General features: G+C 36.6%; 1 protein-coding gene across 2 annotated transcripts in view; it reads right to left on the reverse strand.

The window, feature by feature from the left end:
- Positions 1–23,981, reverse strand: part of BRINP3 (BMP/retinoic acid inducible neural specific 3) — a 361,285-nt gene that overhangs the window by 52,561 nt on the left and 284,743 nt on the right. For both annotated transcript variants that reach the window (XM_008685663.1, XM_040636019.1), the window contains one exon: positions 22,604–22,826. In XM_008685663.1, coding sequence (XP_008683885.1) covers positions 22,604–22,826 — 223 coding nt within the window. The remainder of the gene's footprint in view (positions 1–22,603; positions 22,827–23,981) is intronic.

Consider the following 23,981-nt stretch of genomic DNA (forward strand, 5'->3'; position numbering starts at 1 on the left):
GTTGGTGATGTTCAGCTTCCTATTTATTTTGGTAAGTAAACATGTATCCATTTCTTCCATAATATAAGTAAAATTGCTTAGTAGTGACTCAAATAGAAATGAGACTGATTCTCAGCCCTGATTTAAATATACTTAAAAATTGAAAGTTCATCCATTCTAAGAATTTGACTGTCAATAACATTATAAGATTTGTAAAAATATTAGTGTCCTGGAATGTGGATTGATTCTCAGCTTGTGGTCCAAATGGAAACCACTGATGGCTAATATGATATCAACAAATAAGCAGTTATTCCCTTGTATTCCATAACATTTTTCTCTCTGAAATGTAACTTTATGTAAAAATTCACCACCACAGGAAAGGTCACATTTAATGGCACTCTCTACCTCATGCAAAATACTGGGATGAGGAGGAGGAGTTAAGATGGCGGAGGAGTAGGAGACACCGTTTTCAGCCGGTCCCCCGAGTCGAGCTGGATAGGTACCAGACCAGCCTAAACGACCACGGAACCAGCCTGAGACGCAGGAAGACGCATCTGGATCTCTACAAATGAACATCTCCAGCGCTGAGTATTGAGGTACGAAGCAGGGAGCCATGAAACTGTGCACAGATATCGGAAGATAAATGGAAGGGGGAGGGAGCCACCGCGTTCGGGTGCCGGGAAGCGGTAGCCACTTGCACGGGAGAGCGGGCAGGGCTCACGGATGGCACCCGCAAAACAGCAGACTGAGACCGTGAGCCGGGTGCACGCGCCACCAGGCATCTCGCGGAACACCAGAATCCCGGTGCGCTCACTGGATCCAGACTGAGACCGGGAGATCCGGGAGCGCGCGCGGGGCGGCTGGTGGCTGGCGGCGTTAGAAACACAAAGGACAGAGACGCGCAGGCCCTGGAAGTGAGGGCTGGGACGCCGGGTGTGGGGCGCACATCCCGGGACGCTGCAGGGTTGAGCAGCACCAACAGAAACAGAGTTAAAGTGGCCAGAACATTAGTAGAGAACGGGCCGCAATCCTTCTGTTCCGTGACAGAGGCTGAAATTTGGCCGTTGCTGCTCTGACTCTCAGAAGAGGCACAGCAAACCGCCAGGGAAAGCCGCCAGAGAACAAAAGCCTGGAAATACCGGCTCAGGGAGTGCCCATCCCCATCCCCCCTCGCAGGGGACACGGAGACTCTACCCACACAGGGCTGTCTGAGTATCGGCGTGGCAGGCCCCTCCCCCAAAAGGCAGGCTGAAAAACCAAGAAGCCCACAACCCGGGCGCCTGGGTGGCGCAGTCATTGAGCGCCTGCCTTCGGCTTAGGGCGTGATCCCGGCGTTCCAGAAAGGAGTCCCTCATCGGGCTCCTCCACTGGGAGCCTGCTTCTTCCTCTCCCACTCCCCTGCTTCTGTTCCCTCTCTCGCTGGTTGGCTGCCACATAAATAAATAAATAAAATCTTCAAAGAAGAAGCCCATATCCCTAAGATCCCTATAAAACAAGGGGCACAGCCTGGGACCCAGTCAATAATTTGGGCTCTGGAAACCCCGCAACCTCTCTTCATCAGAATGACAAGAAGGAGAAGCCCCCCCCCCAGCAAAGAAAAGACAGTGAGTCTGTGGCCTCTGCCACAGAAATAATGGATATGGATGTAACCAAATTATCAGAAATGGAATTCAGAGTAACGATGGTCAAAATGATGTGTAGAATTGAAAAAACTATTAACGAAAAGGTTACTGAGAATATAGAATCCCTAAGGACAGAAATGAGAGCGAATCTGACAGAAATTAAAAATTCTATGAGCCAAATGCAGGCAAAACTAGAGGCTCTGACGGCCAGGGTCGCAGAAGCAGAGGAACGGGTTAGTGAATTGGAGGATGGGTTAATAGAGGAAAAAATGAAAATAGAAGATGGTCTTAAAAAAATCCACGCCCACGAATGTAGGTTACGGGAGATTACTGACTCAATGAAACGATCCAATGTTAGAATCATCGGCATCCCCGAGGGGGTGGAGAAAAACAGAGGTTTAGAAGAGATATTTGAACAAATTGTAGCTGAAAACTTCCCTAATCTAGCAAGGGAAACAAACATTCGTGTCCAAGAGGCAGAGAGGACCCCTCCCAAGCTCAACCACGACAAACCTACGCCACGTCACGTCATAGTGCATTTTGCAAATATTAGATGCAAGGATACAGTATTGAAAGCGGCCAGGGCAAAGAAATTTCTCACGTACCAAGGCAAAAGCATCAGAATTACGTCAGACCTGTCTACACAGACCTGGAATGAGAGAAAGGGTTGGGGGAGCATATTTAAAGCTCTTTCAGAGAAAAACATGCAGCCAAGGATCCTTTATCCAGCAAGGCTGTCATTCAGAATTGATGGAGAAATAAAGACATTTCAGAATCGCCAGTCACTAACCAATTTTGTAACCACGAAACCAGCCCTACAGGAGATATTACGGGGGGTTCTATAAAAGTAAAAAGGCCCCAAGAGTGATACAGAACAGAAAGTCACAGCCAATACAAACAAAGACTTTACTGGCAACATGGCAACATTAAAATCATATCTCTCAGTAATCAGTCTTAATGTAAATGGTTTGAACCATCCCATAAAACGCCACAGGGTTGCAGATTGGATAAAAAGAAATGACCCATCCATTTGCTGTCTACAAGAGACTCATTTCGAACCCAAAGATGCATTCAGACTGAGAGTAAGGGGATGGAGTACCATCTTTCACGCAAATGGACCTCAAAAGAAAGCTGGGGTAGCAATTCTCATATCAGATAAATTGGATTTTAAACTACAGACTATAGTTAGAGATGCAGAAGGGCACTATATTATTCTTAAGGGAAGTATTCAACAAGTGGATATGACAATTATAAATATATATGCCCCCAACAGGGGAGCAGCAAGATACACAAGCCAACTCTTAACCAGAATAAAGAGACATATAAATAAAAATACATTAATAGTAGGGGACCTCAACACTCCACTCTCAGAAATAGACAGAACACCCTGGCAAAAACTAAGCAAAGAATCAAAGGCTTTGAATGCCATACTCGACGAGTTGGACCTCATAGATATATATAGAACACTACACCCCAGAACCAAAGAATACTCATTCTATTCTAATGCCCATGGAACATTCTCAAGAATAGACCATGTTCTGGGACACAAAACAGGTCTCAACCGATACCAAAAGATTGAAATTATCCCCTGCATATTCTCAGACCACAACGCTCTGAAATTGGAACTCAACCACAAGGAAAAATTTGGAAGAAACTCAAACACTTGGAGACTAAGAACCATCCTGCTCAGGAATGACTCGATAAACCAGGAAATCAAAAATCAAATTAAACAATTTATGGAGACCAATGAGAATGAAAATACAACAGTCCAAAACCTATGGGATACTGCAAAGGCAGTCCTAAGGGGGAAATACATAGCCATCCAAGCCTCACTCAAAAGAATAGAAAAATCTAAAATGCAGTTTTTATATTCTCACCTCAAGAAGCTGGAACAGCAACAGAGGGACAGGCCTAATCCACGCACGAGGAAGCAGTTGACCAAAATTAGAGCTGAAATCAATCAAGCAGAAACCAGAAGTACAGTAGAGCAGATCAACAGGACTAGAAGCTGGTTCTTTGAGAGAATCAATAAAATTGACAGACCACTGGCAAGACTTATCCAAAAGAAAAGAGAAAGGACCCAGATTATTAAAATTATGAATGAAAAAGGAGAGGTCACGACGAACACCATTGAAATTGGAAGGATTATTAGAAATTTTTATCAACAGCTATATGCCAATAAACTAAGCAATCTGGAAGAGATGGAATCCTTCCTGGAAACCTATAAACTACCAAGATTGAAACCGGAAGAAATTGATTCCTTAAACAGGCCAATTAATTATGAAGAAATTGAGTCAGTGATAAACAACCTTCCAAATAACAAAACTCCAGGCCCGGACGGTTTTCCTGGGGAATTCTACCAAACATTCAAAGAAGAAATAATACCTATTCTCCTAAAGCTATTTCAAAAAATAGAAACAGAAGGAAAGCTACCAAACTCATTCTATGAGGCCAATATTACCTTGATCCCCAAACCAGGCAAAGACCCCCTCAAAAAGGAGAATTACAGACCGATTTCCCTAATGAATATGGACGCCAAAATCCTCAACAAGATACTTGCTAATAGAATCCAACAGTACATTAAAAGGATTATCCATCACGATCAAGTGGGATTCATACCTGGGATGCAAGCGTGGTTCAATATTCGCAAATCAATCAGCGTGATACATCATATCAACAAGAAAAGACTCAGGAACCATATGATCCTCTCAATCGATGCCGAAAAAGCATTTGACAAAATACAGCATCCTTTCCTGATTAAAACCCTTCAGAGTGTAGGAATAGAAGGTACATTTCTCAATCTCATAAAAGCCATCTATGAAAAGCCTACTGCAAATATTATTCTCAATGGGGAAAAGCTGGAAGCCTTTCCCTTAAGATCAGGAACTCGACAAGGATGCCCACTCTCGCCACTATTATTCAACATAGTACTAGAAGTCCTTGCAACAGCAATCAGACGACAAAAAGGGATCAAAGGTATTCAAATTGGCAAAGAAGAAGTCAAAATGTCTCTCTTTGCAGATGACATGATACTCTATATGGAAAACCCAAAAGAAGCCACTCCCAAACTATTAGAAGTTATAGAGCAATTCAGTAACGTGGCGGGATACAAAATCAATGCTCAGAAATCAGTTGCATTTCTATACACGAATAACGAGACCGAAGAAAGAGAAATTAGGGAATCCATCCCATTTACAATAGCACCAAAAACCATACGTTACCTTGGAATTAACTTAACCAGAGACGTAAAGGACCTATATTCTAGAAACTATAAATCACTCTTGAAAGACATTGAGGAAGACATAAAAAGATGGAAAGATATTCCATGCTCATGGATTGGAAGAATTAACATAGTTAAAATGTCCATGCTACCCAGAGCAATCTACACTTTCAATGCTATCCCGATCAAAATACCGAGGACATTTTTCAAAGAACTGGAACAAATAGTCCTTAAATTTGTATGGAAACAGAAAAGGCCCCGAATCTCCAAGGAACTGTTGAAAAGGAAAAACAAAGCTGGGGGCATCACAATGCCGGATTTCGAGCTGTACTACAAAGCTGTGATCACAAAGACAGCATGGTACTGGCACAAAAACAGACACATAGACCAATGGAACAGAATAGAGAGCCCAGAAATGGACCCTCGGCTCTTTGGGCAACTAATATTTGATAAAGCAGGAAAAAACATCCGGTGGGAAAAAGACAGTCTCTTCAATAAATGGTGCTGGGAAAATTGGACAGCTACATGCAAAAGAATGAAACTTGACCACTCTCTCACACCATACACAAAAATAAACTCCAAATGGATGAAAGACCTCGATGTGAGACAGGAATCCATCAAAATTCTAGAGGAGAACATAGGCAGCAACCTCTACGACATCGGCCAAAGCAACCTTTTTCATGACACATCCCCAAAGGCAAAAGAAACAAAAGATAAAATGAATTTATGGGACTTCATCAAGATTAAAAGTTTCTGCACATCCAAGGAAACAGTCAGAAAAACTAAGAGGCAGCCCACGGAATGGGAGAATATATTTGCAAATGACACTACAGATAAAGGACTGGTATCCAAGATCTACAAAGAACTTCTCAAACTCAATACACGAGAAACAAATAAACAAATCAAAAAATGGGCAGAAGATATGAACAGACACTTTTCCAATGAAGACATACAAATGGCTAACAGACACATGAAAAAATGTTCAAAATCATTAGCCATCAAGGAAATTCAAATCAAAACCACACTGAGATACCATCTTACGCCAGTTAGAATGGCAAAAATAGACAAGGCAAGAAACAACAATTGTTGGAGAGGATGTGGAGAAAGGGGATCCCTCCTAAATTGTTGGTGGGAATGCAAGTTGGTACAGCCACTCTGGAAAACAGTGTGGAGGTCCCTTAAAAAGTTAAAAATTGAGCTACCCTATGATCCAGCCATTGCACTACTGGGTATTTACCCCAAAGATACAGACGTAGTGAAGAGAAGGGCCATATGCACCCCAATGTTCATAGCAGCATTGTCCACAATAGCTAAATCATGGAAGGAGCCGAGATGCCCTTCAACAGATGACTGGATTAAGAAGTTGTGGTCCATATATACAATGGAATATTACTCAGCTATCAGAAAGAACGAGTTCTCAGTATTTGCTACAACATGGACGGCACTGGAGGAGATAATGCTAAGTGAAATAAGTCAAGCAGAGAAAGACAACTATCATATGATTTCTCTCATCTATGGAACATAAGAACTAGGATGATCGGTAGGGGAAGAAAGGGATAAAGAAGGGGGGGTAATCAGAAGGGGGAATGAAACATGAGAGACTATGGACTATGAGAAACAAACAGGGCCTCAGAGGGGAGGGAGGTGGGGGATTGGGATAGACCGGTGATGGGTAGTAAAGAGGGCACTGGTGCACTGGGTGTTATACACAACTAATGAATCATCGAGCCTTACATCGGAAACCGGGGATGTACTGTATGGTGACTAACATAATATAATAAAAAATCATTAAAAAAAAATACTGGGATGAAATTCTCATAGCTCTTTTTCTTTCAAAAAAGAAATGTGACAGAAGTGTTTTAGTAAATGAATTAGCATTTAACTTGTAGGACCATTTCAAGTTACACCTGTGTAGAAATGACATAGTATAAACTCTACGTCTTTCTGAGAAGGTATTTAAAATGATGATCTGCCGAGAAAACAAAGGTCTAAAATAATTTTAAGCTCAAGGTGATTATCAAATATTTTATGGTGATTGAGGGGACTGTACCACAACTGATGGCCACTCTAGAATCTGTAAGAATTGGATTAAAAATGATGGTACAGGGGCGCCTGGGTAGCGCAGTCGTTGGGGCGTCTGCCTTCGGCTCAGGGCGTGATCCTGGCGTGCCGGGATCGAGTCCCACATCGGGCTCCTCTGCTGTGAGCCTGCTTCTTCCTCTCCCACTCCCCCTGCTGTGTTCCCTCTCTCTCTGGCTGTCTCTCTGTCACATGAATAAATAAAATCTTTAAAAAAAAAAAATGATGGTACAGTGTTTTCCAACTGTATACTTTGAGACATTAACAGGTGTTTTGGGAAGTAAAAATTTTTCTTCTGAAAAACCCATGTTTAAACAAATCTATTTTCGGGTGCCTGGGTGGCTCAGTTGGTTGAGTGCCCAACTCTTAGTTTCAGCTCAGGTCAGGATCTCAGGGTCCTGAGATCGAGCCCCACAATGGGCTCCACACTCAGCATGGAGTCTGTTTGTCCCTCTCCCTCCCCCTCTCCTCCTCCCCATGCTCTCTCTCTCTCTCAAATTAATAAATAAAATCTTTAAAAAACCCTATTTTTTAAAAAGATTTTATTTATTTATTTGACAGAGACAGAGATAGCCAGCGAGAGAGGGAACACAAGCAAGGGGAGTGGGAGAGGAAGAAGCAGGCTCATAGTGGAGGAGCCTGATGTGGGGCTCGGTCCCATAACGCTGGGATCACGCCCTGAGCCGAAGGCAGACGCTTAACCACTGTGCCACCCAGGCACCCCAAAAAAACCCTATCTTAATTGTAGGACATTTTAGAGTATTTGACAAGCATATAGACATTGTAGATGTCTAAGTAGAATTTATAGTAATTACAGTCTCTGAATTTGCTTACCTGTGGTTTCTTTTTTAAAAAGTAGAAATGTTCGAAAGTAGAACGTTAGAAAACAAACATTAATGTCGCACAAGATACAAGTTATTTAGTGAAACACATGAGGGATTATCATCAACTCAACTTATCATTAACATCAACTTAGTGAAGAGAAAATGAGGATTGGTGGCAAAGTCCTTCAACCACTCTCTGTGGCATAAAAGTGTGGTTGGCGTCAAATAAGGAGCTGATTTTGATTGTTTAAACAAAGTGGTACTACTCCAGAGAGTGCTGGAAAGGGGCTTCTTAATCTTGGATATTACAGATCTTATGACTTTATTTCCACGATTTTCCTGATAGGACTCTTTTTCTTTCAAACAAGTTAGTGTTAGGTGTTAAAAATTCTCTCTCAATATAGCTGTCTACATTGTTACTGTTCAAAAATCTGATTATTTTAGCCAGCAACTCCATTGAGTTACCACAGGGGAAAAATGTGTTGGGAATGACATTCTTAATCTTTCTTAGAAAAGTGTTGTAATGTCAAGAAAATAGAGTAGGAGGTACCAAAATGACATTTGCAAGGTGAACAACATGAAAAACAAAGAGGAATAAATCTCTCTTCTTTGGAATATATGTTATGCTCAAGACTATTTCCTTTGTTTCTTGGCTTCATTTTCCTCAGATAAGAGAATAAACTAATTTAAAGTAAAAAAAAGACAGCAGTATAAGATTTTTACTTAAAGCATGTATGAGCTGCTGACCTGTTGTTTTTCACTATTCTCACATGCATACTAATGCACACATACACTTAAGTCCACAGAATTTCTGAGAGAGCAAAGACCCTTGATTTTGTTAATATTTTCAAAGGCAGCTATCTAAAGTCTTGATTTTGGACCTCATTCCAAAAGTTGTGGGTTGTAGACAGCATACTCTCAACAAAATGTCAAGGTGACAAGATCTTTGATTGCTCCACATAATCTTTTATACATGAGAGAAAGACAAAAAAGAGCAAGCACGGCTCTATAATCTGACAGATTTTCATTTTAATATATTTTTAAACTCTACCTAAAGTGGTTCAAGTGGGGACTGCGCTGGCTAGCAAGAAACTGATTTAAAAAGCACACATAATTTTTATATCTAAATATGACCTAGTTTTAAAATAGTTATTTCAGCTAACATTTATCCAAATCTAAATAAATTGAAAGATCACGAGCTGAAGGTCAAAGTAGGAATGTTAGTGAAAAGATAGGGGCATTTCAGAGCCATGAGAGCTGAAGTATAAGCTTCACCAAGAATTAGGTAAAAGGAAGTGGCCTGACTTGCAGTGATGCGGGTGGAGCTAGAGTGTATTTTGCTAAACAAAATAAGTCAGAAAGGGAGGCAAAACATAAGAGACTCAACTACAGAGAACAAACTAAGGGTTGATGGAGAGAGGTGATGGGGGATGGGCTAAAGGGGGCATGGGGATTAAGGAGGGCACTTGTGATGAGCACTGGGTGTTAAATATAAGTGATGAAACACTAGATTCTACACCTGAAACTAGTATTACACTGTATGTTAACTAACTGAAACAATTTTTTAAAATGGCAGTGGCATGAAAGAAAAGACCAATTTGACAATTTTGAAATTTGTGTAAAAGTGGTCCCACACCAAGAAGGTGGGGCACAATCACTCTCTCTCTTTTTCCTTTTTCTTTCCTCCTTGAAAACTTATATCCCTGGATTCCCTGAATCCAGGCTACTATGTGTTATTCTATACAAGTAACAATGAATGTGTTTCATAGCATTTGTATTATTATCTTTGTAACAAATTTTATTTTGATTATGAAACACATTTTGAAGAAAACTCAATATATTAGACACACCTACACAAAAGAAATAGTGTTTTCTTTTTGTAAAGTTAAATAATAATTATTTAAGCACTTCCCATGTACTCAGTACTTTATAATTGTTATTTATATCTTTTACATTTCTCAATCATGCACTGAAGATATCTAAATATTAAGCTTTTTAAATATACTGCTTCATCATTACTCAGCATGTGCCTGGGAGTCATTATGAAGTGGCTAAAAAAAATATACAAAAATTCTTTTGTAACACAGAAATGTAAGGAAAATTAATATCCTGCTTTTCCCCTACAGTTTCATATGAAATTGTTCTCAGCAAAAGTCCCTTGTATTAATCATTATAAATGCCATTTTTAATTAAATCACAGATTCCGCAATATTAAAGGACTTGGAGGCCATTCAGTAAAGTCCTTTTATTATTAGGATGCAACTTTGGCTGCAGTAACATAAGCCAGATAATATTGGCTCAGAAAAAATGCAATTTTATTCCTCTCTCAATAACAGTACAAACATAAACAGTTCAGGACTGATTTGGTAGCTTCAAAAAGGTTGGGTTTTACTATCCTTAACAAATTTCTTCATGTCATGACTTTTAGTTCCAAGCCATCACATTTTCACTTTAGCCAGGGGGAAGAAGAGAAGGTAGATGGCATGCATTCCTCTTCCTTTAAGGATCCAATTCAGAAGTTTCATGGATTCCTTCCCCTTCTATCGGTTTGACTAGAATTATCCACCCTAGGTTCAAGAAAACCTAGGAGGTGTGGTGTAGCTTGAGTTCCACTAAGACCAGGCGTTGTGTTAGTGAGAAAAGACAAGTAAAGGAAGAAGACAAATAATCTCTGTTAGAGCCCTCCAGTTTGTCTGGGGTCTATTAGGTTCTTACGAGGAGTTGAAATTGATCTAGGGCAGCATGATGGCAGTGGTCCACATAGCTCTCGGTGTGGGCACGTGGGCAGCGGGAAAGGGGAGGCAAATCTATCAGGGGGGTACCCAAGGTGAAAGGTAGTGCATAGAAATACTAAGACGTTATTTTTCTTTTGCATTGTGTTGACATTTGCATCGATGCCAAAAGCAGTGGTGAGTAAACTCTTGGTGGAGACTTAGCACAAAGCAAAGTTGCGGAACCAAACTGCTGTACAAGTAGGTTTACAGTATTTTCTGCCACATACTTGTAGAACAAAAAGAAAGCAAGTTTCAGTTAAAAATGTTCTTGGTGAAGCAGTATAAAAAAGTTTATTGTGTCTCAATTTTCAGTACAAATCCATATGTCAGAACAAAATGGGAATATGAATAAAGCACTTGTGTTACACACTGAACTATAATGATTGCCTTGAGGCAAAACACCTGTGCAATTGTTTCAGCTGCAAGCTGAGGTAAGCACTTTTTTCATGGCAAACCGTTTTTACTTGAAAGAATAATTGAGAAACTAGTTTATTGAGACTTGGATATTTGGCAGATCTGTTATCAAAACTGAAAGAAACAAACCTATCACCTCTAGACAGACCACTGACATCTTTAATATCAATGTTAAAAGTATGCTTTTCAAGTGAAAATTAGATATTTGGAAAACTTGTAATGGCAACAATGAGAGTGATGGCTTCCCAATAAATAAAGACTTTTCTCATGAACCCAAGGATGATATTAAGGAATGATTTTTTTTTGTCATTTTGTAATGATATGTTGTCAACTAAGTGCATCAGTATTTTCCAAATGACTGGCCCATGATTTCATATGCATGGTGAAAGATCCATTTTAAAGTTCAAGATAGACAAAATAATTTAATGTAAAAGATGTCAAAATGTTAATCACATGGTTTTAGATTCCAAATTACAAGTAACTTTTTAAAATCTACCACTTGTTGAATTTTTGGTGCATTATAAAGAGTAATATCCACAATTATCTGAAAAGGCTATTACAATACTCACTTCTCAAATAAATCTGCGTGAGATCACAAAATTACAATTTGCAACCCATTGCATAGAGACACAGCCATGAGAATTCAGCTATCTTCTCTTAAGCCAAATATTAAACAATTCTGCAGAAATCACTCAAATTTAAATGTTATATATATTAACATGCAGTGATCATATTTATTGTTCTTTTGAATTGTATTAATAAATGCATATTTTAAAATTTCTTTTTTTTTTTAAAGATTTTATTTATTTATTCGACAGAGATAGAGACAGCCAGCGAGAGAGGGAACACAAGCAGGGGGAGTGGGAGAGGAAGAAGCAGGCTCATAGCAGAAGAGCCTGATGTGGGGCTCAATACCAGATCGCCGGGATCACGCCCTGAGCCGAAGGCAGACACTTAACCGCTGTGCCACCCAGGCGCCCCAAAAAATTTCTGTTTCAATTTTTACTATAGTACGTGTGTGCATATATGTATACGCATATACATATCTACATGGATTTTTATCTGTCATACACAAAAGCTCTTTGAATTTCTCCATAATTTTTAAGAGTATAAAGGGGTCCTGAGACCAAATAGTTCGACATCTGCTGGTCAAAGTCATTACAGAAGATTTCAGCTACAGGATTTGCCACTAAGATAACAGAAAAGCTACATTGAGGGCATATGAAGCTACAGAATGTTTTATGTACATGTCACCTGAATATCATACCTGGTACTAGGAAGTACAAACACTTTGTCACTCAGTTTTGCTTTTCTTCTCTTGAGGATAAAGGGAGAATGGTGATAGGATAAAACATGTAAATAAAAGTGAAAATTGCCCAGGAAAATTATAAAGACTTTTAATTCTGATCCTTTCCCTATTTTAAGCATTGTTAACTTCGGAAGGGTGTTGTCTGAACCAGTACATTGGTATACTGAATAATGTAATTGAAATAATGAATTTGGATAAAATGTGTTCTTACATCACTGTTGCTTTCTTTCTCCAAAGACCAAGGCAAAGATGGCAGGGACCTGGAATGTTTCTCTTGACGTATTAGCCATGGATTGTGTAACTAAATTTGCTATTTTCTAATTTTTTAACGATACGTTTGATATTCCTATTGTCACGGTTTTGTAGTCCAAAATCAACTATAAGCAGTGGCCAACATAAGGATTTACATTACAGATCCATTCCTTAAATATTATAGAATTCATTGATTCTTTGATACCAACTAATTCTTTAAGTTCTATACCACCATTACCAATGCCTAGTTTACAATCATGGTTTTCATTACATATTTGAAGTCACCAAGACAACACTTGAAGATATGCATTTACAAAAACTTAGTTCAAAACGATTGTTGAATTTGATAACAAAATTGGAAAAAAATCAGGACCAGAAAAAAAGTGAATAGATTTTAAGATAAATATCATGTAAAACAATATAGAGAAAAGAGTTATTTGATTAAACCACAACTGAAACAGAGTTTTGTTCGTCCACTATAAAGTAATTAAATCTTAATTTTTAGCAAGTATAGGCTTTTAGGAATAAGTGTTCAAGCTGTTGTGCATATAGCGCAACTAAAAGGAAACTATGTATCAGGTTATCAGCTGGGGAGTGGGAGATGAGGGTAGAGTGCATGGCTGGAATTTGAGCTCAAATAACCACAAACATGGCAGAAAGTAAGTGGGAGGAGTCTTGAGCTCTCAACTCCATATTTCCCAAACAAGAGAGAGGATTTTCTTAACTCATCATTTAAGGTGACTCTTTACGATTGAAATAAAGGTCATTAAATGACCTAGATGAAATACACTTCCACCCCAGGCTTTCCTTTTTTCAGTCAGGGTATACTACCTATAATCTTAGAATTATTCTTTTCCAAGCTGGCAGTAGTCTAAAAAATGCTTCTTATGTATAAATGTCTTTTCTAAGCATGTTAATTTATGCTGTCTAGGAATAAATATTGTAATATCATATATGAATTATTTTATCTAACCAAAGTTTGTCTCTCTTCATTATTAAAGAAACATCAAAATCTTTCTTTTTTGCCAAAATTATATATTTTAATACAAGATAAGGATTGTGATTCCTGATTGTTTTTATTGAAAGCATGAAAATTACTTACAAAAATGTCCTATAATGACTTAAAATTATTTTCATTTATATAATTCTACTGTTCAGAAATTAGGAAGTTGCAATTTATCTTCACATATTTCCCTTTGGTTCCTGTGCCAAGTAAAATGTGATTCTTCCTCAATGTTTAATAGCTATATTTACCTTATATTGTTGCTTTTAATGTTATATATTTATTAGTTTCTACATTAGTTTTTGCAATGCGACATTAAGACTTGGCAACTACTTATTGCCCCCATCCCTGGACCAATATCCTCTCAAAATGCCTTTCTTAACATTGTGCAATAATGGTGTTTTGGAAAATTAATTATATACTGTAATAATACATGGGCTTTGACAAAATTAACTATCAAAACAAACAGAAAAGCAAGCATATTTATAGTATTAGACTTTGAAGATACTTCTCTATCTCAAATAAGCTTTATGGCAGGTAGAAGACATTTACTATCATGGGAAAATTACATTTTTATACTTCATTTTTACTGCTTTCAGGACATATTCAAAATGGATCCAGGTTTTTATTAGATTTTATATCTACTAAAAATTTCCCCTATTATTATAAGTGAAGGAAACCAATTTGAATTACTTAAGGTATAAGAGAAAATTATTGGAGGATAAATCAGATATCTCATATATTTGAAAGTATAAACAATTTTAAAAAAGAGAAAAAAATCTGTTATGTGTAATCTTCTAATGCATTAAAAGAGAAAGTGGGTCAAAGATGGGGAGGCACCATTTTGCAGTAGGTTAGTGAGAAGTTGTAAATTGATTTTCTAAGAGCACCAAATCACTCTGCATAACAAAAACATAGGAAGATTTCAGTAAAAAGGGGTTATATTGAAGAAATGAGGGTCAATAAAGAGGGAGGTTAAAAGAAAAAAAAAATGTCTGGCTATTCAGCAAAGGAGAAAGGAAAGTAAGAAATAGGCTGAAAGAGATGAAGAGAAACTGAAGGGAAAAACAAATATGCTTTAAAGGATTTTGCACATTATTCCTGCATGTCAGATATAGATACCATTCTCATTTTCACTTTGAAAATATTAAAATTTCTATTTTTTTTGCATGTGTTACAGTGGTGTAAATACTTGGTGACACATATGGTACAGAAAGAGTCAGGTTTCAGTTAGAAATAAAAAAAGTTGAATACAAAGCCTCAGAGAGAGAAATGCACTGGATCTAGGTGTCAAGTGGAAATAAGGGTTTGAATGATACTTGAATTCTCTTTCCCAGATTGGGTCTACATGCCAGCTTCACTGTCACCCACCACAGACAGGATTTCTGCACAAGAGAGTGTTAGCTACACTTCTCATTGCCCACATCCCAAGGTCTTACTGATAGGTAGACTGGCCCTGTAGGCTACAGTCTGAATGTTTGTGTTCCCTCAAAATTCACATGTTGAATCTTCACCCCCAAAGAAGATGGTATTAGGAGGTGGGGCCTTTGGTAGGTGCTTAGTTCATGAAGGTGGAGCCTTTGTGAATGGGACTAGTATTCTTATAAACAAAACTCCAAAGAAACCTCTCACCCTTCCATGATGTGAGGACGTAGTGAGAAGTCAGCAGTTTGCAGTCAGAAGAGGGAGAGCCTTTACCAGAGCCCTACCGTGTTGGCACCTGGACTGGGACTTCTAGCCTCCGGAACTGTGAACTATTTATAAGCCACTCCATCTGGGTATTTTGTTAGGGCAGCTCTAATGAACTAATACACTTCTCATGTCCATTTGAAAGAATGAGGGAAGGCATTCACCTGCTTACTGGCCAAATAAACAGAACATGATATGCATATTGTAACAAGGGATCCAATTTATATAGAGTAGAAAACATTTTACATAAAATGACAACTCACTGTCCTATGATTCTAGAAGTTGAACTAAAATATTAGAAAACATATCACAGAGCGTTTATCAAATATTTATTGAGCACTTGCTGTCTGTGGATTTGAGAGCTATCTCTAGGAACTCCAGCAGATAACCAAACATTCAGATTTTCTGTAAACTCTGCCGGAATCTCATATTCAGAGTGTTCCAGTGGTCAGGGCAATCCTTCCCGAATACATTACCAGCTACAGTTCATTTCAGCTACCCAGATTATTTTATCCTCTCTTACCCAAAGACACTGTTAAATCTTTAAACTTCATTTTCCCTAAGTGTTCATTTTTGTTTTTTTTGTCCTTCCCCTTAGTTCATGGTCACAGTACCATTCTGAATTGTACTAGAATTGGAGCTCAGGAGTAGAGGGAGGAAAAAGATGGGAATGTTGGCTGACTTAATGAAATAATCCAACTCTGTATTTGGATATCAATTTGAGATGGCATTTGAATTAAAATCATTTTGATCTATAGGGTTTTAGACTACTTCTAAGGTGTTATATTAGTTAAAAAACATATACATATGTATATATGTATAAATATATATATTTGTGTATATATATGTATGTATTTTTATGTATTTGTATATATACTTATATATGGTATATATTTATATATTTGTATATATATATATTATATATAAGCCACTGGGTGGCTAATAAATACATGTATGAATATATTTTTATATATCCATATACATTATATATTATACATTATATGTAATATATGTATATGTATAAAATATATTTATACTAGAGAAATTATTAGTAAAATATTCAATATTGCTCCATGAATACTCAGGACTCAGAATTCAATCTGGTTGTATAAGCTCTCCATATGATAAAAACTAAAGTTATAATATCCTGTATATATTATAACATGTATTTATAATACAAAAGATTTCAATGATATATGGATTAAATACTTTTAAAACACTCAATAACACTTTTAAAGATAGAGCACATGGTAGAACGTATGTCAGCAAAGTTTTATTCTGTAAGGAGCCAGATAACAAATATTGTAGGGTTTCAGGACCATATAACTAGGTGGCAACTACCTAGTTCAGTCACTATAGTGTGAGAGTAGCCATATTAAATGTGAGTGTGCTTCTTTATATATGGATATTAAACATTAGTTGCATACAGTTTTCATCAACCAAAAAATGCCATTCTACTTTTGATTTTTTCAACAATTTGAAATGTATGAAACAGTCTTTCCTTGGGGGATGATACAAAAAAGGTGGAGAACCAGTTAGGCCCATGTGCCAATTTGCTAAATCCCATTGTTGAGCACATATAGGAAGTGCATGACATAGTTCTTAGATAATAACATAGACCTAAACTTCTTTTTCCCTGTGATGTTAGGGAAGGGACTTTATCATATCTCACCCTCCACTATTAATGAAGAAGAGATAACTTTATAAAAATATTTTAATCAATTCTTAGTGGTTTGCTGCTGTCTGCATATATTGGCTTGGAAGAGCCAATTATGCATATCACAAGAATTGGTAAATGCCATAAATTAGGGTCCCCTTCCCGCCGTAAAGTTGGTTGTTAAACTTTTACCAACACACCTTAAATGTAATATTTCTAAGTATCCTTGGCCTTTCTGTGAATAACATATAACAGCACAAAATAAGGTAGTTGAATTATTTTGTAGGGATTATGTATATTTTTTAATAATTGCTGGAATTATTGTCTTTTAATGGATGAATATGTCATTGTTCCCTTTCTCAAACGTTTTAGAATAGCAGCAAATTTTACTACCTCAAAGAAGCCAGATTACCACAAGCTTCACAATTTATTCAAGTACCAGAAAACGCCCCGAATTGCCAAGGAACTGTTGAAAAGGAAAAACAAAGCTGGGGGCATCACAATGCCAGATTTCGAGCTGTACTACAAAGCTGTGATCACAAAGACAGCATGGTACTGGCACAAAAACAGACACATAGACCAATGGAACAGAATACAGAACCCAGAAATGGACCCTCAGCTCTTTGGGCAACTAATCTTTGATAAAGCAGGAAAAACATCCGGTGGGAAAAAGACAGTCTCTTCAATAAATGGTGCTGGGAAAATTGGACAGCTACATGCAAAAGAATGAAGCTTGACCACTCTCTCATACCATACGCAAAGTTAAACTCCAAATGGTTGAAAGACCCCGATATGAGACAGGAATCCATCAAAATCCTAGAGGAGAACATAGGCAGCAACCTCTACAACAACGGCCAAAGCAACCTTTTTCATGACACATCTCCAAAGGCAAGAGAAACAAAAGATAAAATGAACTTGTTAGACTTCATCAAGATAAAAAGCTTCTGCACAGCCAAGGAAATAGTAAAAAAACTAAGAGGCAGCCGACAGAATGGGAGAATATATTTGCAAATGATGCTACAGATAAAAGACTGGTATCCAAGATCTACAAAGAACTTCTCAAACTCAATACGTGAGAAACAAATAAACAAATCATAAAATGGGTAGAAGATATGAACAGACACTTTTCCAATGATGACATACAAATGGCTAACAGACACATGAAAAAATGTTCAAAATCATTAGCCATCAAGGAAATTCAAATCCAAACCACACTAAGATACCACCTTATGCCAGTTAGAATGGCAAAAATAGACAAGGCAAGAAACAACAATTGTTGGAGAGGATGTGGAGAAAGGGGATCCCTCCTACATTGTTGGTGGGAATGCAAGTTGGTACAGCCACTCTGGAAAACAGTGTGGAGGTCCCTTAAAAAGTTAAAAATTGAGCTACCCTATGACCCAGCCATTGCACTACTGGGTATTTACCCCAAAGATACAGACGTAGTGAAGAGAAGGGCCATATGCACCCCAATGTTCATAGCAGCATTGTCCACAATAGCTAAATCGTGGAAGGAACCGAGATGCCCTTCAACAGATGACTGGATTAAGTTGTGGTCTATATATACAATGGAATATTACTCAGCTATCAGAAAGAACGAGTTCTCAACATTTGCTGCAACATGGACGGCACTGGAGGAGATAATGCTAAGTGAAATAAGTCAAGCAGAGAAAGACAATTATCATATGATTTCTCTCATCTATGGAACATAAGAACTAGGATGATCGTTAGGGAAGAAAGGGATAAAGAAGGGGGGGTAATCAGAAGGGAGAATGAAGCATGAGAGACTATAGACTATGAGAAACAAACTGAGGGCTTCAGAAGGGAAGGGGGTGGGGGAATGGGATAGACTGGTGATGGGTAGTAAGGAGGGCACATATTGCATGGTGCACTGGGTGTTATACGCAACTAATGAATCATCGAACTTTACATCGGAAACCGGGGATGTACTGTATGGTGACTAACATAATATAATTAAAAAAACATTAAAAAAAAGAAATATAGAACAAAAAGAAGAGAAAAATAAAACTGCACCAAACCATACCCTCACCATAACTGGAAGAAAAAGTATATGTAAACTTCAAAATAACTGTAAGTAAAAGGAGAGATAACACCAACCAAAAAAAAAAAAAAAAAGAATGAGAATTTTAAGGTCATATGAATTCAGTGGTACAATGTAAACTTGGTGAGATTAATCTGAGTGTCCTCTTTTATCTCAATTACACTATGCATTACAAAGAAAAACTTCAACCTACATGTCATTATAAAGTGTTAAGAAATCGTCTTACTAGTTGAGGTTCATTTTGCTGGTCTCATTTTGTTTTGTTTTTGCTTATTGGTCCACATTTTAGAGTAAGAGAACAATACTAGGGTGGGATGAAGTTAAGAAAAAAGCTGAGAAAAAATCCATAAAGGTAGGACCAAAAATAAAATCTCAAATGGAAGTGAGTCATGGGTATTGCTTATCTACTTCTTCTTTCAGAAAATTTTGAAAGCATACCCCACAAATATCCAACCCTTTTTTTACACTGTATCCTACTAAAAGACTGTAGTGCCTAGTTTGCTGTTATTACTGTTCCTTAATGTCATTTTTTTTTCAATTTTTATTCCATTAAAATTGAAAAAAAATAGCAAAACAGAAATAAATCCTACATTCCTGGTAAAAGAAAAATAGTGATGGAAAAAATTCAGATTCAATAAAATCTTTTATCTAGCAAGAAGTCTGCGTTTCGTGTGTGTGTGATGAGTAAAAAACCAACATAGGAATTATGCTAAATTTAAAAAAGATAGTTAAGTTAAATTTAGTTCCATTTATTTTCCATTAAATTTAGTACCAAATAATACATCTTTATCTTTTGTCATCTTTATTTTATTCTGCTTATTTATTCTGTACACATCCAACTTGGATTGTTTCATATTTTCATACTTTTCCTACAAATCCTGCACTTTTATGACATCTTTGTATGTTTATATTTTATTTATTTTTACTAGAAATTAATGTATCTCTCCTGATATATTTACCCCACTATCTGCTCATTTCCAGTTTCCATTTCTCCACTCACCCCTTAAATATATGTTCAATTCTGTCTATGCATTTTCCTTTTTTTTTTTTTAAAGATTTAATTATTTGTTTTAGCGAGAAAGAGAGAGAAAGCACACAAGCAGGAGGGGCCTAGGGAGAGGGAGAGAGATTCGCAAGCCGACTCTGCACTGGGCAGAATCCCACTTTTAAAAAAATGTACTGGGCAGGGCTCCATCTCATGACCTTGAGAACACAATTTGAGCTGAAACCAAGCGTTGGAGGTTTAACCGACTGTGCTACCCAGGCACCCCTGTCTGTGCATTTTCCATGGTATTATATTCTGATTGCACAATTTCACGTGCACTGGTAATCGCCATCCCAGTTGTTCAAATCTCTCCTGAGCTGCAGATGTATATACCCTGCTCCAGCTGGACTTGTTTAACAGAACATCGTAATAACCAAACTCATCAATTTGCTTCCTAACCTACCTTATCCTCTTGCTTTTCTTATTTTGTTTGAGTGAAGAACCATCTATTTCAGTGGTTTACAAACTGTATTTAAGCCACACACATAGAGCATAGAGTTTATTATAATTGAATAACAGTGGCTTTCCCCAGCCATGATGATCTATCAGGAAATGTTCCTTGGAAGTATGCAGACAGATATACAAAAAATATCTTATGTAGCAAGGAATAAGAAACTTACAGGGTGCATAAAATAATGAAACTTACAGCAGAGCTTAGAGCGAAATTTATAGCTGTGAAAGCCTATATTAAAGAAGAGGAAAGTATTCAAATCAATAACCTAACCCTTTTCTCTACAAAACTAGAAACAGAAAATCATGATAAGCACAAAGCAAATAGAGGAAAGAAATACTAATGATTACAGTGGAAAAGTCAATAGGAAGAGAAAAATAGTGAAGAATATTAAGAAAACAAAAGTTAGTTCTTTGAAAAGATAACAAAAATCGACAGACTTTTAGACTGACAAGAGAAAGAGACAGAGAGAGAGAAAAGATGGATAAAGACAGTACAAAAACATCTCAGAGAATGGAAGGGTATATTTGTATATCGTAGAGCTGATAAGAGACTGGCATTCCAATATATAACTTACACTTCCACTCAACAATAGAAATCAAAGACAACTTAAAGATAGGGAATAATTTAAATAGAAATTTCTCCCAAAAAGATACACAATGGACCATAAACACATAAAAGATATTCAGCATCATTAGTCATTGGGGAAATGCAAATTAAAACCACGAAAATGTACTACTTCACATTCACTAGGATCACTATTACAAAAAGACAGACAATAAAAAGTATTAGGGAAGATGTGGAATGTTTGGTGCTGTCACTCATGGCTGGTGGAAGTATAAAATGATGCAGCCGCCTTTGAAAACAATTTGGCATCACATCAAAATGTTAAATATAAAGTTATTTTATGACCTACCAATTACAGTCTTAGGTATGTACTCAGGAAAACGAAACATCTATGTCCACTTCAAAAAATATACATGAAAGTTCATAGCAGCGTTATTTTTACTAGCTCAAAAGTGGAAACAACCCAAATATCCACCTAATAATTAATGGATAACCCAAATGTGAGATACCCATACTGCTGATAACATGCTACGAAGTGGATGAACCTGAAAGCACTACACTAAGTAAAAGAAGCCAGTTACAAAAGACCACATATCATATGATTCCATTTATATGAAATGTCCAAAATAGGCACATTCTTGGGACAAATAGTAGATTAGACAAATTTCTAGAGGCAAATATCCTCGGGCTGGGTGTGCGAGTAGGGGGAAGGACTGCTAATTGATACTGGGTTGCTTTTTGGGACAACAAAAATGTTCTCAAGAAGTGATATATGCATAAATTTTGAGTATTCTAAAATCCACTGTATTATAAAAACAATGCCAATGATCTATTTTGAAATTGAAGTTTTAAAAAATGTATAGACTTTCAGCATTTTTTTTCAGTGAAAAAAAGCTGTAATTACAGATTTCTGCTCATAATGAAGCATCAAGTCAAAATTCAAGCATTATATAACAGAGATACTAATACAGATGAGTTTTGTTTGGTGGTATTTTCCTATATTTTTCCTTGGCTTTTTATTTTGCTGTATTTTTTACAATCTGACTTCAAATAAATAAATACAACTTCTCACAACAATAATTGCAAAATCAAAAACTGAGCTTCACAAAATAAGCTCAGACACAAATATTTTAATAGTCTGTTATTATTCATATAAGTTATTACACGTTTTTCAGCAATTTTCAGAGATTCGTGTAGAATGAGGTTTGTTCATGTTTACTCACGTATTATGAACACTGCTCCAAGAAAATGATCTTTAAATTCTTTTATTTGAAAATTACATATTGAGAAATTTCACTTTGTGGTCCTGCTTACTCCCTATGCTTACAATATCGCTGTAGGGTTTGTGTTTTTCTGTTCACTTTGAAATACAATTATTAGTTGACTACCACACAAAACAGAATGATTTCTTGATTCTGATACTAAAAGAAAATGAAAAACAAGGAAGCGTCAGTATATGGCTTCTCCATTGGATTACTGCTTTGGAAAATACAATTTATTATCTTGAGACTTGAGAGAAAATGTTTTCAAATTATCTCTAATGATATAAATTATAACACCATGCTATGTATATTGCCACATCTGCATTCAGAAAATAAATAGAGCTCACTGTCAAAACAATGTCCTCAGTTGTCTATATTGCCACAAATATCTTACCTTTGTCTTGGCAAGCTGATGAGGGGTTGTTTATGGCATCTCTTGCTAAGGCTAAAGAGCTTGTGTACAATTTTCTGCGCCTTCAGGAATAGTTGCTTCATGCTGTTCTCCAGTTGTTCATAGCGACGCTGAAAATTAGAATCCATTGTCCACAAATGCATTATGGTAGATGTGTTGAGGAAATAATTCATGGGTAGCCTTTTCATAAAGAACTTGAATTCATCTGGAAAAATGTTAAAATTCAATACTTTAATAAAACAATTATTTCCCCTTTTCCTCAAACACATTTAATATGTTAATATAAAAACAAATACTACCTATTATTTTGTGTTTAGCAAATTAATAGCTAGTTGGGATTTTTCTGATGCTTTCAATTGTTTTCTTTATTGTTCCCCTTAAAATAGAACTTTCATGGTAGAAGATAATTAAAATAATTTGTACTAAAACAAATAGTTTGGCCAGAAAGTTTAAGCTGAATTTAATTTTTCCATGTTCTCCTTTTGAATGGTATTTGAATGAACTTTCTCCCTCAAGTAGTAGCCAGTAATCTAGCTTTCATTTTTGACATTGGTATTAATAATCCTTTCTATCTGTTTTATATTAAAGAAATATTTTCATTAACTCAGTATAGAAAATATATATATTCATTACTAAATGAATATATTAACGTTCAAAGAAAAGAGAAAGCTTTTAAAATAGAAAATTACAATATTCAACTATGCATTCTGGTTATTCCTTTTAACTAACTATATTCTAAGTTGTCAAGACAAGGTAATTTAAAACAAAGTGTATACCAAAGAGAAAAATTAGAAAGAATTTAGAGCTGTAATTCTGGCTTTTGTTTTTGTGCTGATAATTATCATATCTGAAGTTGTTTTCTTTTCAAATGTCTGATTAACCAACAATAGAAACAAAAGTTGTTGCTACGCTAAAATAAGCAATCATCTAAAGTTCTATTAATTATCTAAACACAAAAGATGGCTGAGACCATAGCCAAAAGATGGAAACAACCCAACTATCTATCCATAGATGAATACATATACTAATTATGACAATATATGAATATTATTGACCCATAAAAATAAAATGAAGTTCTGATACATGTTGCAGCATGAATAAACCTTGAAAATATGTAAGTGAAATAAGCCAGACCAAAAAAAGAGACAAATATTGCATGATTTCACTTATGTGAAATATCTAAAATAATCGAGTTCATTGGGATAAAAAACAGATTAGAATTTACCAGGGGGTGAGGGAAGAGTGAATGGAACATTATTGCATAATAGCTGCAGAATTTCTGTTTGCAGTGATGAGAACTTTTCAGAAAAAAGATAGTGGTGATGGTTGTACAACATTGTTCATGTAATTAGTGCCACTG

The sequence above is a fragment of the Ursus maritimus genome, unplaced genomic scaffold (genome assembly GCF_017311325.1).
Source record: "Ursus maritimus isolate PB19 unplaced genomic scaffold, ASM1731132v1 scaffold_2, whole genome shotgun sequence".
Classification (NCBI taxonomy): domain Eukaryota; kingdom Metazoa; phylum Chordata; class Mammalia; order Carnivora; family Ursidae; genus Ursus; species Ursus maritimus.